Below are 12,948 nucleotides of genomic sequence, written 5' to 3'. Positions count from 1 at the left end.
ACATGACCAGTAAAAAGCAGTGCTGAGAGTCAAACCCACGGGTTCTAGCTTCAGAGACTGTGCAAAAGGAGCAGCTGCTTATCTGCACACAAAGGCTCAGTAAAGGTGCCCCTGAGGAGATGCCTGAGACGTGAAGGTTGGGTAGGCATTAGAAAGACTGGGGGTCCAGAAAGAACAGAGAGAGGGAGATCATTTCAGACAGATGAAAAAGGATACACAAAGTCCCAGAGGACAGAGTAAATTTTCTGACTGCCAGGAGGAAGTCAATCCCTCTGGCTGGAGCACAGAACCTGAAGGGGTTACTGCAAATGAGGCTGACAGGTAAGCAGTGGTGACTCATGTGGACTGCTGGGAACCCTGATAGTTTGTCTTATATCCTGAGCACAACGGGAACCACCAAGAGGTTCCAAGCAGCTGAGTGACATCTTCAGATCGGTGCTGCTTCTCCTAGCCACAATGCATGGTGGATTGGAGGAGGTGTCCACACTCAGACACAAAGAAGAAAATGGTAGAATTACAGAAACAGGTGAGGATTCTGTGCAGAACTTTGGTGAGAAGTACTGTTGCTGGAGCTAATCTAAAACATCACCATTCAATATCAGTTGGAGACCTGGCGGCCGGGTTACCCCTGCATTAGCTTTATTCCCACCAAGCAATATGCCTTTTAAATGCGGAATCTAGGACATCAAAAGCCCCAAGTGTTTTCTGAGCAGCACAACTCTATGAAGTCACTTAAGTGGTAGACACTCTGTGGTCCTCTACACATGGGTTCAAATCCCAGGTCCACCTTGATTCCTAACCCTCTGTGGGTTCAGGGTGCCCAACTGTCAAATGGGACAATAACAGTACCCACATCACAGTGTGTTCCAATGATCAAGAACAAAAGCATGCATGACCCTACCAGAAAGCCAAGCAAGGAGGAGGAAGGTATTTAACAATGATTTGTTTTTCATGCTCATGTAGTAAATGCAGTCAAGGAATCTCAAAACTATAGGTATGGAAGAGGAAAAAAAAAAAAAGATCAAACATTAGGAGTCAAGGGGAAGACACTCTCAGAGAATGAGAACAATAAGATGCACTTTCTGGGGAGAAGACAAGTCAGCTATGAAAAAGTTTCAGGGTTTGTTCTTGGTGGTGGTTGTTGTTTGAGACAGAGTCTTGCTCTGTTGCCCAGGCTGGAGTGCAATGGTGTAAACACGGCTCACTGAGGCCTCAACCTATTGGGCTCAAGCAACCCTCCTGCCTCAGCCTCCTGTGTAGCAGGGACCACACATGAGCACCACCACACTTGGCTACTTTCATTTTTTGTAGAGACAGGATCTCACTTTGTTGCTCAGGCAGGTCTCGAACTCCTAGGCTCAAGCCATCCTCCCGCCTCAGCCTCTCAAAATGTTGGGACTGCAGACATGAGCCATCATGTCCAGCCTGCAGGAAAGCTTTTCAGAAGTAGCAGGCTCAGGTAGTTTGGAGCAAGATTTCAGGGCAGAGTTAAGGCATCAGTTAAAAAGATCAGGGGCCATTCAACTTAAATGTTAGCGAAAACACTCCTAGAAATGGGAGCAGTCAAAACTATATCAGAAAAAAAATGCCAGTTTTCAACCAGTTTTTAATGAAGGACCAATATTATGCCAGGCACTGGGCCAGGAGTGCAGGGCAACATTTGGTCCCTTTGAGCGCTCCAAAGTCTAGCCGAAGGGAAAACAATAGCTGTGTATTTATCACACTGTGATAAATAATATACTCAAGATTGTTAAGTAGGTGGTTAGCATGCCCCTCTCGTCTACAGACATTTGCTCCTGTGTCAGTGCAGCTCACAATGACATATATATTGGGGTGGTAGAGAAGGAAGTTGAGAAATCAGGTAATTTTCCTCGAAGAATATTTCAAGGCCAGTCCTCTTCTAAATAGTGTTTAGAGTAGCTGTTAGGAGGAGAATTTCTAATGTTAGACTGACTGGGCTCAAATCCCGGCTCTGCCACTTCTAGCTACATGATCTTGGACCAGACATTAAACAGCTTATATGTCAGTTTCTTCATCTGTAGAAAAGTATCTGCCTTACTTATGAAGTTGTTATGAGGATTAAATAAATGAGTGTAAAGTATATTAATCAAATAGACTATATTCACTAATGTCTGTTAGAACTACACTAGGTATTCACCATATTTGCATTTACACAAAATAGGTTAGCATTAATTACACAGGGTGATGGAACCAAAAAAATTGTTTTATTTCATGGCTCAAACACAGTAGCCTAAAAGACAGTGTGAGTAGAAGGGAGCATTTAAAGGGAACATTTGGCACAGGATTGCTCTTTGACCCCAGGAGACCTTCTAAATCTCTCTAATTTCCTCACTTATCAAATAAGAAAGGGAAAGAGTTATCATAAGCTTAAGTGATTCACCACACATCTTCAGCATCGCTCTGAAGACAGGATTATAAAACCCTTTGCCAAAGGAAAAGTCCTTAATCAACCACAGCATACTGCTTTCAGGAGAACCATATGACAATATGACAATATGATCCCATTAGCTTGCTGAGATTTCCAAATCAATTTCACCCTCAATGGAGGAAACCACAAAAGCAATATTGTGATTCAATTAGAGAACAAGGTAAACATATTTATTGCACTAGAAGCATTTTATGCACATAGAGCTGAAAATGGTTAGCAACTAAATTATAAGGGTAAATAACTATAAAAGAGGGGTCAAAGGTCTACTTTCTAGGGTGACTCAGGTATGCAAAAAAGAATGGATCTGGTGGCGTGCACCTGTAGTCCCAGCTACTTAGGAGGCTGAGGCGGGAGAATTGCTTGAACCCAGGAGGTGGAGACTGCGGTGAGCCGAGATCACACCATTGCACTCCAACCTAAGTAACAAGAGCAAAACTCCATCCCAAAAAAAAAAAAAAACAAAAACGGATCCAGGGCATTAAAGTAAACACAAATTCCCTTATGTCCATTTTCAGGGTACCTAGAGCCTTCAGACATGTATCTCACAGCTTGAAGCAAGTAGGCAGTGATCCAGCAAGGGATACGCTGCAGTGTGTGGGACTCCAGCATAATTAGGCAGCAGGCACCATCCCCAGTCATTGTGTAACACATTGTGAGCATTCTATGTTGCCCAGGGAATTGACTTAAATTAGTGTTGTTCCCTTTAAATGGAGACTGTTGGTGCAAGATTGAGATAAACTAGTAAATCTAAAATGAAGATTATAAAAAACCATTAATCTTTTTATTAAATATGAATTGATTTTGTGAATACGGAACAAGTAGGCAGGAGACTCTCCTACAAGGCAGCTGCACACACGCTTGAAACCTTCAATATGCCTCGAGGCATATACTTGACAAGCACCTTAAATAGACTGATTTTTCTGCCTTATTTAACAAGACAGGCAGAAAGTCAGTCCTGTAGCCCTACTGCGAAAGGCCTGTCATGGATTAGAATCAAAAGAACAAACAAAATTTAAGTTAGGCCCTTCCCTTTGCAAGAGGGTATTTAAAACTAAGTAAGATATGGATTCATTCCTCCGATGCCTTGCCAAAAGAAAAAAATGAAAAAAAAATACTGTTGCTTAGCAACAATTAAAACAATGTGCAGCAAGGAGGGTGGTTTGAAAGAAAGCTAAGCTGGTGAGTTTGTTATAGCCACCCTAGATGACCTTTGTGACCCAAGATCCTGCCTGTGTCCCCATCTGGCCTCAGGGTAAGGCCTGGCTATTTCCGGCCCTCATCTATCTTGACAAAGAGACCTGTAATCCCAAATAAATGGGAACCTACTTCTGGACAGCACAAGGCTTCTAACATTAACTTGCCTGTTTTCGCCACTAATAGCAAAGTTTCAAGCTGGATAAAATCTTGGAAAAACTCCATTTGACAGATGGGGAAACCGAGGCCGAGAGAGATGAAATGACTTCCCCAAGGTATTGGAGCAGTTTGTGGCAGATTATCTGGCATCCAGGGGTTGCTCTTTACCCTATATTTAGCCTAAATTGCAGGCAAAAGTAAGATCAGAGAAGTAGATTATTGACAATCATGTGTTTCTTATCACTCAACCATGAAAAATGCCATTCTTATTTAAGGACCCTTCCTAAGTTGCTGGGAGGTTTCAAAGTCAATTACAAAGAGCTTGCATGAGATGTGAAAACTTTCTCTCAATAAAATGATCCTACTATATCCACCAGCCCCCTACTAGGTGGGCTAACATGGTGCCAGCACTCTGGACTGGGGAAAGAAGAGTCCAATAAAAATGAAAAGGCCACAAGTCTGATCCTCAAGTTCACGGCCATGCTTTAGGTCCAAGAGTGGCTCTTTACAGCCAAGCAACATACTCTTCTCCATCCCAGTATCATGGTGATCACACAATACTCAGACTGTCATTTTTTTCTAGCTGGGCATATATTGAGGAACCAGAGGTCTTCTACCAACATTTTACTCTGGAAATGGCCAGAAACTGGATTATACTGAGCCAGGCCAGACCCTCATTTCCACTACAAACAGAAATCATTCTACTGTAGGTAACATACTGCGCATGGGGGAAATGGCTAAAAGTGCATTAAGAGTGGCAGGGTGCAGTGGCTCACACAAGTAATCGCAGCAATTTGAGAGGCCAACATGGTGGATGGCGTGGGGCCATGAGTTCAAGACCAGCCTGAGCACCACAGCACAACCCCCATCTCTACAAAACATTAAACAAGAAGCCAAGTATGATGGAGTATATCTATAATCCCAGCTACTCGGGAGGCTGAGGAAGGAGGATTGTTTGAATCCAAGAGGTCGAGGCTGCAGTGAGCCATGACCATACCACTGTACTCCAGCCTGGGCAACAGAGTGAGACCTTGTCTATAAAACTACAAAGGAAGAAAAACACTGGACCGAGCCTTTGAAAGAGGGCTCTGGCTACGACATTCATAAGCCATATGGCACTGAACAAGCTTGTAACTCTTACTATCTCAAATGTGTCACATACCAAATAGATGAACAGTGAAAGATTGTGCACATGAAAAGCATCCCCATCTACTTTCCCCACTAGGCCAGTTTTATTTTTATTTTATTTTATTTATTTATTTTTTTTTTGAGACAGAGTTTCGCTCGTTACCCAGGCTGGAGTGCAATGGCGCCATCTCGGCTCACCGCAACCTCCGCCTTCTGGGTTCAAGCAATTCTCCTGCCTCAGCCTCCTGAGTAGCTGGGATTACAGGCACGCGCCACCATGCCCAGCTAATTTTTGTATTTTTAGTAGAGACGGGGTTTCACCTTGTTGACCAGGATGGTCTCTTGACCTCGTGATCCACCCGCCTTGGCCTCCCAAAGTGCTGGGATTATAGGCGTGAGCCACCGCGCCTGGCCTAGGCCAGTTTTATACTATGTAAGAAGAAATTTCACCTGCTTTGCTTCTACTTATATGTAAACTGCAGTGAAGACAAGACCTTACGCTAAACAAGCTCCTTAAATATTTTCATTACATATTGATGTGGACTTCTTTGAGAATGTCTCTTTCCTCATAGAGTACAAGTGGCTGGCACATAGCAACTACCCAATAAGTTTTTGTGGTACGAATGATAATCATTCTAAGAAGTGACCTTAACTGACTATGGGCAAGTTACCCAACTTCTTAGAGCCTTGGTTTGGTTTCCTCATCTGCATAATGGGAACATCAAGAACTACACTTCATAGGTGGGTTCCTCAGATTAAAAGAAATAATTCATGAGAAGTATTTTGCCCAAAGTAAATGCTGTATTAACATTGGCTATTGTAATTTATAATGTAGGTCTGTTTTTCCATGAAACCCTAAGACTCCTGAAAGCAAGCAGGACTGTAACTCATCTTGCCCTCCCATCACCAGCCAGCAGCTGGCACACAGTAGGGCCTCAATGCTGGAGGTAAACAGTAATTTTTCACAATACACTAGCTTCGATTGGACTATGATGCTTGAAACCAACTTCACTGAAAAAGAGAAAGGGAAGGTACTTTTTTGGAACATCCACATATTCAGTCTGTCTGATCCCCTCCCCAATCCATATAAACCACTTAGTGAGAGAATAGTGATTCTTTTCGCCTTTTTCCTGCTCCAACTTCTCCTCATTTTGAACCGTAAGTTTCCCATCACAAAGCTTTTATTCTGAAATTGAGGGGCTCCCTGTAAGGTTAAAAGCTGCACATTTTGATAATACATATGGTAACATCTGTCCAACATCAAGGATTTGGAGCCATGACTAGCCTCTTGATGTGAACAGAAAAGATCGGGTTCTGAGAGCAAGAGCCTGACTGTTGCCCCAATCTTAAGAAAGGAGATTATGCAATAATGGCATGATCAGCTAACCGCCCAAAAGCCCAGTTCCCTTGTTTCTACTCCAACAACCCTGGTAGTGATTTCTATCTAAAAAGAGCAGAGATTCTGGGAGAAAAATGAAGACTGGTGTTAGTTTCCACCTTTTATTTGTAGAAGATGCCTTTGTATTCAGCATCAGGGAGGAGTGGGAGAGACTGGTAAAAGTGGGAAGAGGAAAAGATAATATAGAGAAAGGAATTCACTAACTACGAAGTTTTTACTCCCTGTTTCAATCTGATGTTTGCCTTCTCTATTCTTTCAAGATTATGGGCAAAGACAACACAAATCAGAAAGAAGAAAGAGATTCTCTGCCTTGCCTTCTATGGACGTTGGGGCTTTAAAGTGGCACCACATTAACAAAAGAACTATAGTGACTGCATTATTCTAAGTCTCAGCTCTGCTCATCACTTACGAGGGCAATGACATTGTCCAAAATTCATTCAGATGATTAAAAAGATGTGGCTTATATGAAACAAAAGTGCAGCTAAACTTTTCTTCCTACAGAGGAAGTTAAAGGCAAGAGATATACTCAAGGAAATCACACACACACACAGAAATTCATTTTGGAAACGTACTTTCAATCATCAGAGAAAAGCAAGTATGTTTGATGTTGAACTCTTCTATATCTACTGTGAAAATTAACAGCAACAACTCACTGAGCAACTACTGTGTACTAAGCACTCTATTAGGCTCTTTATGCATAATATCTTTATAAGGATGGAATTGTTAGGCCCCATTTCACAGGTAAGGAAACAAGCTGAGAAAAATTATGTAATCTATCAAGGTTATTCAGCTTGTATACAGGAGCACTGGGGCTGAAATCCAGACCCAGGGGTTTATGTGCATGTTCCTACCCACGAAGAATTTGAAGACAAAAAGAATAATATGTAATTATTCTCATATCGTTAAATATGAGATTTACAAGTACCAGCATCTGTAGTAACTATTAGGAATGCAAAGAAAAGAATAAGCCTTAGCAAACTCTTAACTAAGGGCCAGGCTTCCCCAGTACTAAATTCTTAAGACACAATAATCTTCCCAATGAGCTTATGAGATAGAAACTATTATCCTCTCCCATTTTACAGGTGAGAAAACCAAGTTTTGCAAAAGTGAAGTAATTTGTTCAGGGTCACACAGCAAAGAATTCACAGAACTTAGATATGAACCAGGAAGCCTGATCCAAGAGCCTCTTTTATTACCCACTAGCTGCAGATCTCATGAGCTCACAAAATTGAAGATATGAAGTCAGAAGCCATGGGGAATATTGCATAAACAGGCCCTGGATTTCCATTTACCTAAGAACAGGTTATGATGGATCTCAATATAGGAAATAACTTGGCAAGGAAACAATGGAAGCAAGAGCAAACGCAAATGACTACATGCAGCTCTGCTGATTGCTCAGATAAGACTCCATCACCCCATTCGGCTGCTAGCCAGTATCTCACTTTTCCATGTGTTTGTTAAACTCTAGGGTGCAACAGTCCATGAGGAAATGGACTAGAAATGCCTCCAAACTGTCCAACTGCCCTATGCACAATTTCTAAACATCAAAATGATTTTAGCTCCAAAATACACTTACAGTTGGAAAGGCAGCAATTGCTTCCAAAAGAGAGATTTTTTTCTTCATTTTAGAAAAAAAAAAGTCAAAGTATGCTGCACCGCAGTTGAAGGAATGCTTTGGAAAATTTTTTTAAACTCACTGCCCAAGTTCCACGGTGGAGGAGCAGATCTTTCCAGCACTGAGGCAGCCTGCAAAAGCAGAGCTGCCCGGACTCCTCACCTGGATGCAGGGGCCTCTGGTTTAGCACGTGGAATTAAGGAAGTCCTGACCTACATTTCCAAAGCCTGCAGCAAAGCTTGTTTGAACCAGATTTTCCCACAAGGACAAACAGTTCACAACCCAGAAACCTTTATTTTTAATTTAGGGAGAAAGGCAGTCAACAAATCAAGTCACTGTCATGTGACCACCTGTAGAGCCAGGCCAGGCCAGGCCGTAAAAGGAGTTTGCTTCTTTCCAAATAGCTTCTATCAGACTGTTACTGTTATCTCAAAACAGTTGCTTCAAATTGGCCACCATATATACATCCAAGCACCAGGCACCTTTACACTCATGCCAGAAAAACATGTCTCCTCCGACTTCCCCTGCTAGAGTCCTGTTTTTGACATTCTAACCCTGTGTTCAAACAGCCCTTGTTTCATTTGCAACAACATGGATGAACCTGGAGGACATTATGTTAAGTGAAATAAGCCAGGTACAGAGAGACAAATTCCACATGATCTTGCTTATATGTGGAATCTAAAAAGACCGAACTGCTAGAAACAGAGGGTCGAACAGTGGTCACCAAGGGCTGGGGGTGGACGATTGAGATGTTGGCCAAGGGATACAAATTTTCAGTTAGGAGGAGTAATTTCCAGAGATCTATTATACAGCATGGTGACTACAGCTAGTAACAGTTTACCATATACTTGAAACTCACTAAGAGTAGATTTTAAATGTTCTCACCAAAAAAAAATAATAAGCATGTGAAGTAATGCACATGTGAATTAACTCAATTTAGCCGTAGCACTATGTATACATACTTTAAAACATCATGTTGTGTACCATAAATATGTCTATTTTAAAAAATTTTTTAAAATTTTTTAATATGTACATATATTTGTAAAACAAATAGACACTAGTTGACTTCATACAGTACATTAGAGTCTCTCCCAGGTTCATATCCCAGCTCCTAAGGCCTGCATATAGAATGAGCTAAGAGCTCACACTGGACCGTAGCAAAGGCTTCCTGACTCATATCCCTCCCCTTCATCCCAGCTGCAAAAGCCAAACCTAAACCAGCTCTTCCCTGAGAAACAAAGTCCAGGTTTTATTACCCTAGATTTCATTAGCCATGGTTCTTAACCTTGGTGGCACAAGAGAAACAAACACCTGAGAGGCTTTCAAGAATCCCAATGCCCAGTTAACTCAGAATCCCTGAGCTGGATTCAGATATCAGTGTTTCTGAGAGTTCTCCAGGTGATTTCCCTGTGCAGCCAAAGTTGAGAACCATGGCTTCTACTCCACTCGTCACCAGCCCTGTGACCTCAGACAAGGTTCTTAAGATCTGATTGTATCAATCTCCCGGCAAAGAGGGATGGCTCCCTGAGCTAAAACAGGCAGAGTGCTTAGCACAGGGCCTGGCACAGTCAACTGTTCTTGTCCCTTTTAATATTCGCACTGAGGAAGTAATTCTATGAGTGACTGTATTATGATCATTGGATGAAATCTTTCATTTCTGCAGCACTCAAGGTGTTGTCTTGTTTTGGAAGGAGACAGGAAAGAGGGACTGAGAAGAAAAAGGCGGTGGAGGCAATAGTTGCCTTGGGTCCCTCTTGTGGCTTCTATCAACAACTCTTTTTCTTTCCCTTTTTTTTAACGGCCTCCCCCCACCCCCACCCATCCTCAGGTGAAAACATTCTCCTGATAGTCTCACGCCAACTGGATGCAACTCAACACCAAATGTCTTCCAAATGGCTTTTCTCCATGTGAACGTCTGTGTTCCATTTTATTCTAATGCATTTAGCTTTTATCCAAAAAAAAGTCAGTTTCTAAACCACTAAACAATAAGAACTTAGAACTCAAATTATATAATCTGCAAAAGGCACAATATGAGCCCTTTGGGACTGAGGCCATCTGTCAAATACCTAAATCAGTGGTTTTCCACCCTGGCTATAAAGAAAGAATCAGCCCCAATTTCAGAGATTAGCTTAATTGATAAATAATTTAATTAATAAGTAGATGCTTAGGGCTCTACAGTGGAGTCTTAAGGCCTAAGCTCTCAAACACCTATTTAATTTTAAAACTCCCTCAGATAATTCTAATATGAGACTACAGCTGAGGACCACTAACTACACACAACAACAAAAAAGACACAAATGTTTATCATCTCAGACACCAAGTATACGTAAAAGACCTCCTACAGTAAACTAAGCCACCTTTGGAGAAAGGTACCAAATTCAGGAGGCCTAAAGAAAAACCAATTTTGGTAGAAAACCTGCCCTACCTGTGTCTTTTTTTGTTTTTGAGACAGTTCTCACTCTGTCACCTAGGCTGGAGTACAGTGGTGTGATCTCTGTTCACTGCAGCCTGGAACTCCCAGGCTCGGGTGATCCTCTCACCCCAGCCTCCTGAGTAGCTGGGACTACAGGAGCATGCTACCACACCCAGTTAATTTGTGTTTTCAGTAGAGACAGAGTTGCCCAGGCTGGTCTCAAACTCCTGGGCTGAAGCAATCTGCCCATCCTGGACTTCCAAAGTGCTGGAATTACAGGTGTGAGCCATCACATCCAGCCTGTCTATGTCTTTTAACTCAAAAAACAAGTACAGTAATTAAGAACGATTCATTCCAGTGAGACGTTCAGTGACGTATCATTAGATACCTCTTAATGGAGGAATCTAAGAACATCAGAATCCCCAAAGGGACAGTGAGATCTCCTAAAATAATGAATGTTCCCTGTGACTGGATCCATAAATCCTATGTGAAGAAATATCTGCACAAATCTAAGACTTTAAGCCGAATTAGCACTTGTCAACACATATTCAACAGACAAATTAAGGACCCAATAAAAGCCATCCCAAACTTGATACTAAATTTATTTATGCATTTTTCAAGAAGTTGTAAAGCTTAGAACTTGAAATCATACTCTGAAAAAAATACGTTAATAAGCTTATCTTGCTTATAAACACACACACACCACCACCACCACCACAACACACTTAATGAATTTTCAAGTGAGTCAAGGTGACCACTCCAGGAAAGCCACCATCTTACCTCTGAATTTCTTAGGTGGATTATTAAGGTCCCCGGTTTCTGGCTGTACAACACAACGATCATCAACCAGGCTGTAAAGAAGACAGACAAATGCTCTATCAAGTCAAGTGTATGAAAATAAAACTCTTAGCACTATGCAAAAATCAGATATCCCAGGGCTTTTCCTGTGCAAAATTTAGACTGTCATATTCTCCTGCCAGCAACTCTTTATACTAGAGGCTTCCTATGCACCCATCTAAACCTAATCCAAAAGCCCAGCATTCTGTTCTGTGAAGGACACATTAAGCTACTGTTTCCTGTGGCTCCTTCACCATAATCACGTCCATGGTAGATCTGAGTATAGTATGCAATGTGGCTGAAGTCAAGAGACAAAGCAAGGGGCTGTTGCATTCAACTAAAGGAGCGGAGGAGCTCACTTTGTACCAGGTGAATATGAGCCAGGCCCTTGTCCATGGGGGAGTTCAAGGCTAGTGCAGGAGCCGTAAGAGCAAACTGATAAGGAGAATATAAGGGCTGTAAGAGAAGGAAGAAAAAAATACAGCCAGAAGCGAACTGTGCCTGAGGTCATCTGAGAAGATGCAGACACAGGAAGTTACAATGGAACTACTGGAAGAGTCCAAATAGACCTGGGAGGCTAAAGGGGAGCATTTCCAGGTGGAGAGAACCATGAGCGCAAACTCAGGGGATATGAAAGGATTCTGGAGCAAGCATCTAAAGCAATTAGTGGGGAAAGTGCAAAAAACATTACAAATAAATTAGCTCACATTACATAAAGACTCAGTATTTAAAGTCCTGACTGCTAAGTCTAACTTGCACAACTCTTTTAGAAGAACCACTTAAAAATATATTTTTGAACAGATGAGGGAACTAAAACTCTGAGAAGTTACACAACTTGTCCAAGCTCCTAAAACTGGTACTGATGAACTGGCTTATCTTCCAAGTGACCACAGAACTTGTACTTGTTCCCAGCTAACAAGCTACAGTTTTCCAAGATTCCTCCATTCATCTGTGCTGCCTCCTCTTATCCCAAATGCAAGATTCCATTAAATATTCACCCTTTACCCTTGCTAGTCTATCCTCCAAAATTCCCTTTTGCCTCCTAAAGTCCAGCCTGTCTTTCGGGACCCTAATCAAGTGCCCCAGCTTCTCCACAAAGCCCCCCTTAGCCTTTCCTGCGCCAGATACTCTGCCCCTCCTTCTCCATCCTCCCAACCTCACTGACTGAGACTCCAAAGCTGCACCAGGCTACCAGCTCCATGAAGGCCAGAAGATGCCCAAGGATAGCAGCTCAATATGTATTTGGTGGGTAAATCAAAATGTCCATGGCAGCCCACTAGCAGTTTGCCTCCCTCAGCTCCATGACATAAGACCTCACTGCATCAACAGGAGGGACAATGTGGCCAATGGCCTCAGTTCTCATGTAAAAATCAAGAGCAGAATATACATATATAAAATCCCCACACTGAGCCACTGTGAGTGTAACTATAGTAGTGCCCCCAGAGCTAACATAATGCTTCACAGGGTGGGCTCAGAATCCAAGGTAGGGCTAGGTTAATAAATCATCAAGTTCTCAAATGGGGAGGAAGTGGTAAGAGGAGCCCCAGTCGAGCTTAGAAGACAAATGAATTGTAGATGGCACTCTGCCACCTACTAGCGGCATGACCATGACTATGGCATTTCACCCTTATCAGTCTCAGTTTTTTCAACTGTAACATGAAAGTTGGTCTCAGGGATTCTTAACTAGGGAGATGTTCAGACTTATTGTTTCCAAATATACGAACATCAGGACTCTATCAACCCAGCTTACTAAA

The 12,948-nt window shown here is 42.2% G+C and overlaps 1 protein-coding gene across 1 annotated transcript in view; it reads right to left on the bottom strand.

Annotated features, from left to right (window-relative positions):
• The window catches only part of ITPR1 (inositol 1,4,5-trisphosphate receptor type 1), a 354,215-nt gene that overhangs the window by 314,246 nt on the left and 27,021 nt on the right, over positions 1 to 12,948 (bottom strand). The window contains exon 4 of the mRNA XM_054245889.2: positions 11,138 to 11,208. Coding sequence (XP_054101864.2) covers positions 11,138 to 11,208 — 71 coding nt within the window. The remainder of the gene's footprint in view (positions 1 to 11,137; positions 11,209 to 12,948) is intronic.

This window comes from Callithrix jacchus, chromosome 15, assembly GCF_049354715.1.
Source record: "Callithrix jacchus isolate 240 chromosome 15, calJac240_pri, whole genome shotgun sequence".
Classification (NCBI taxonomy): domain Eukaryota; kingdom Metazoa; phylum Chordata; class Mammalia; order Primates; family Cebidae; genus Callithrix; species Callithrix jacchus.
Note: the sequence above shows the minus strand (reverse complement) of the source record. Positions and strands in the feature narration are given on the sequence as shown.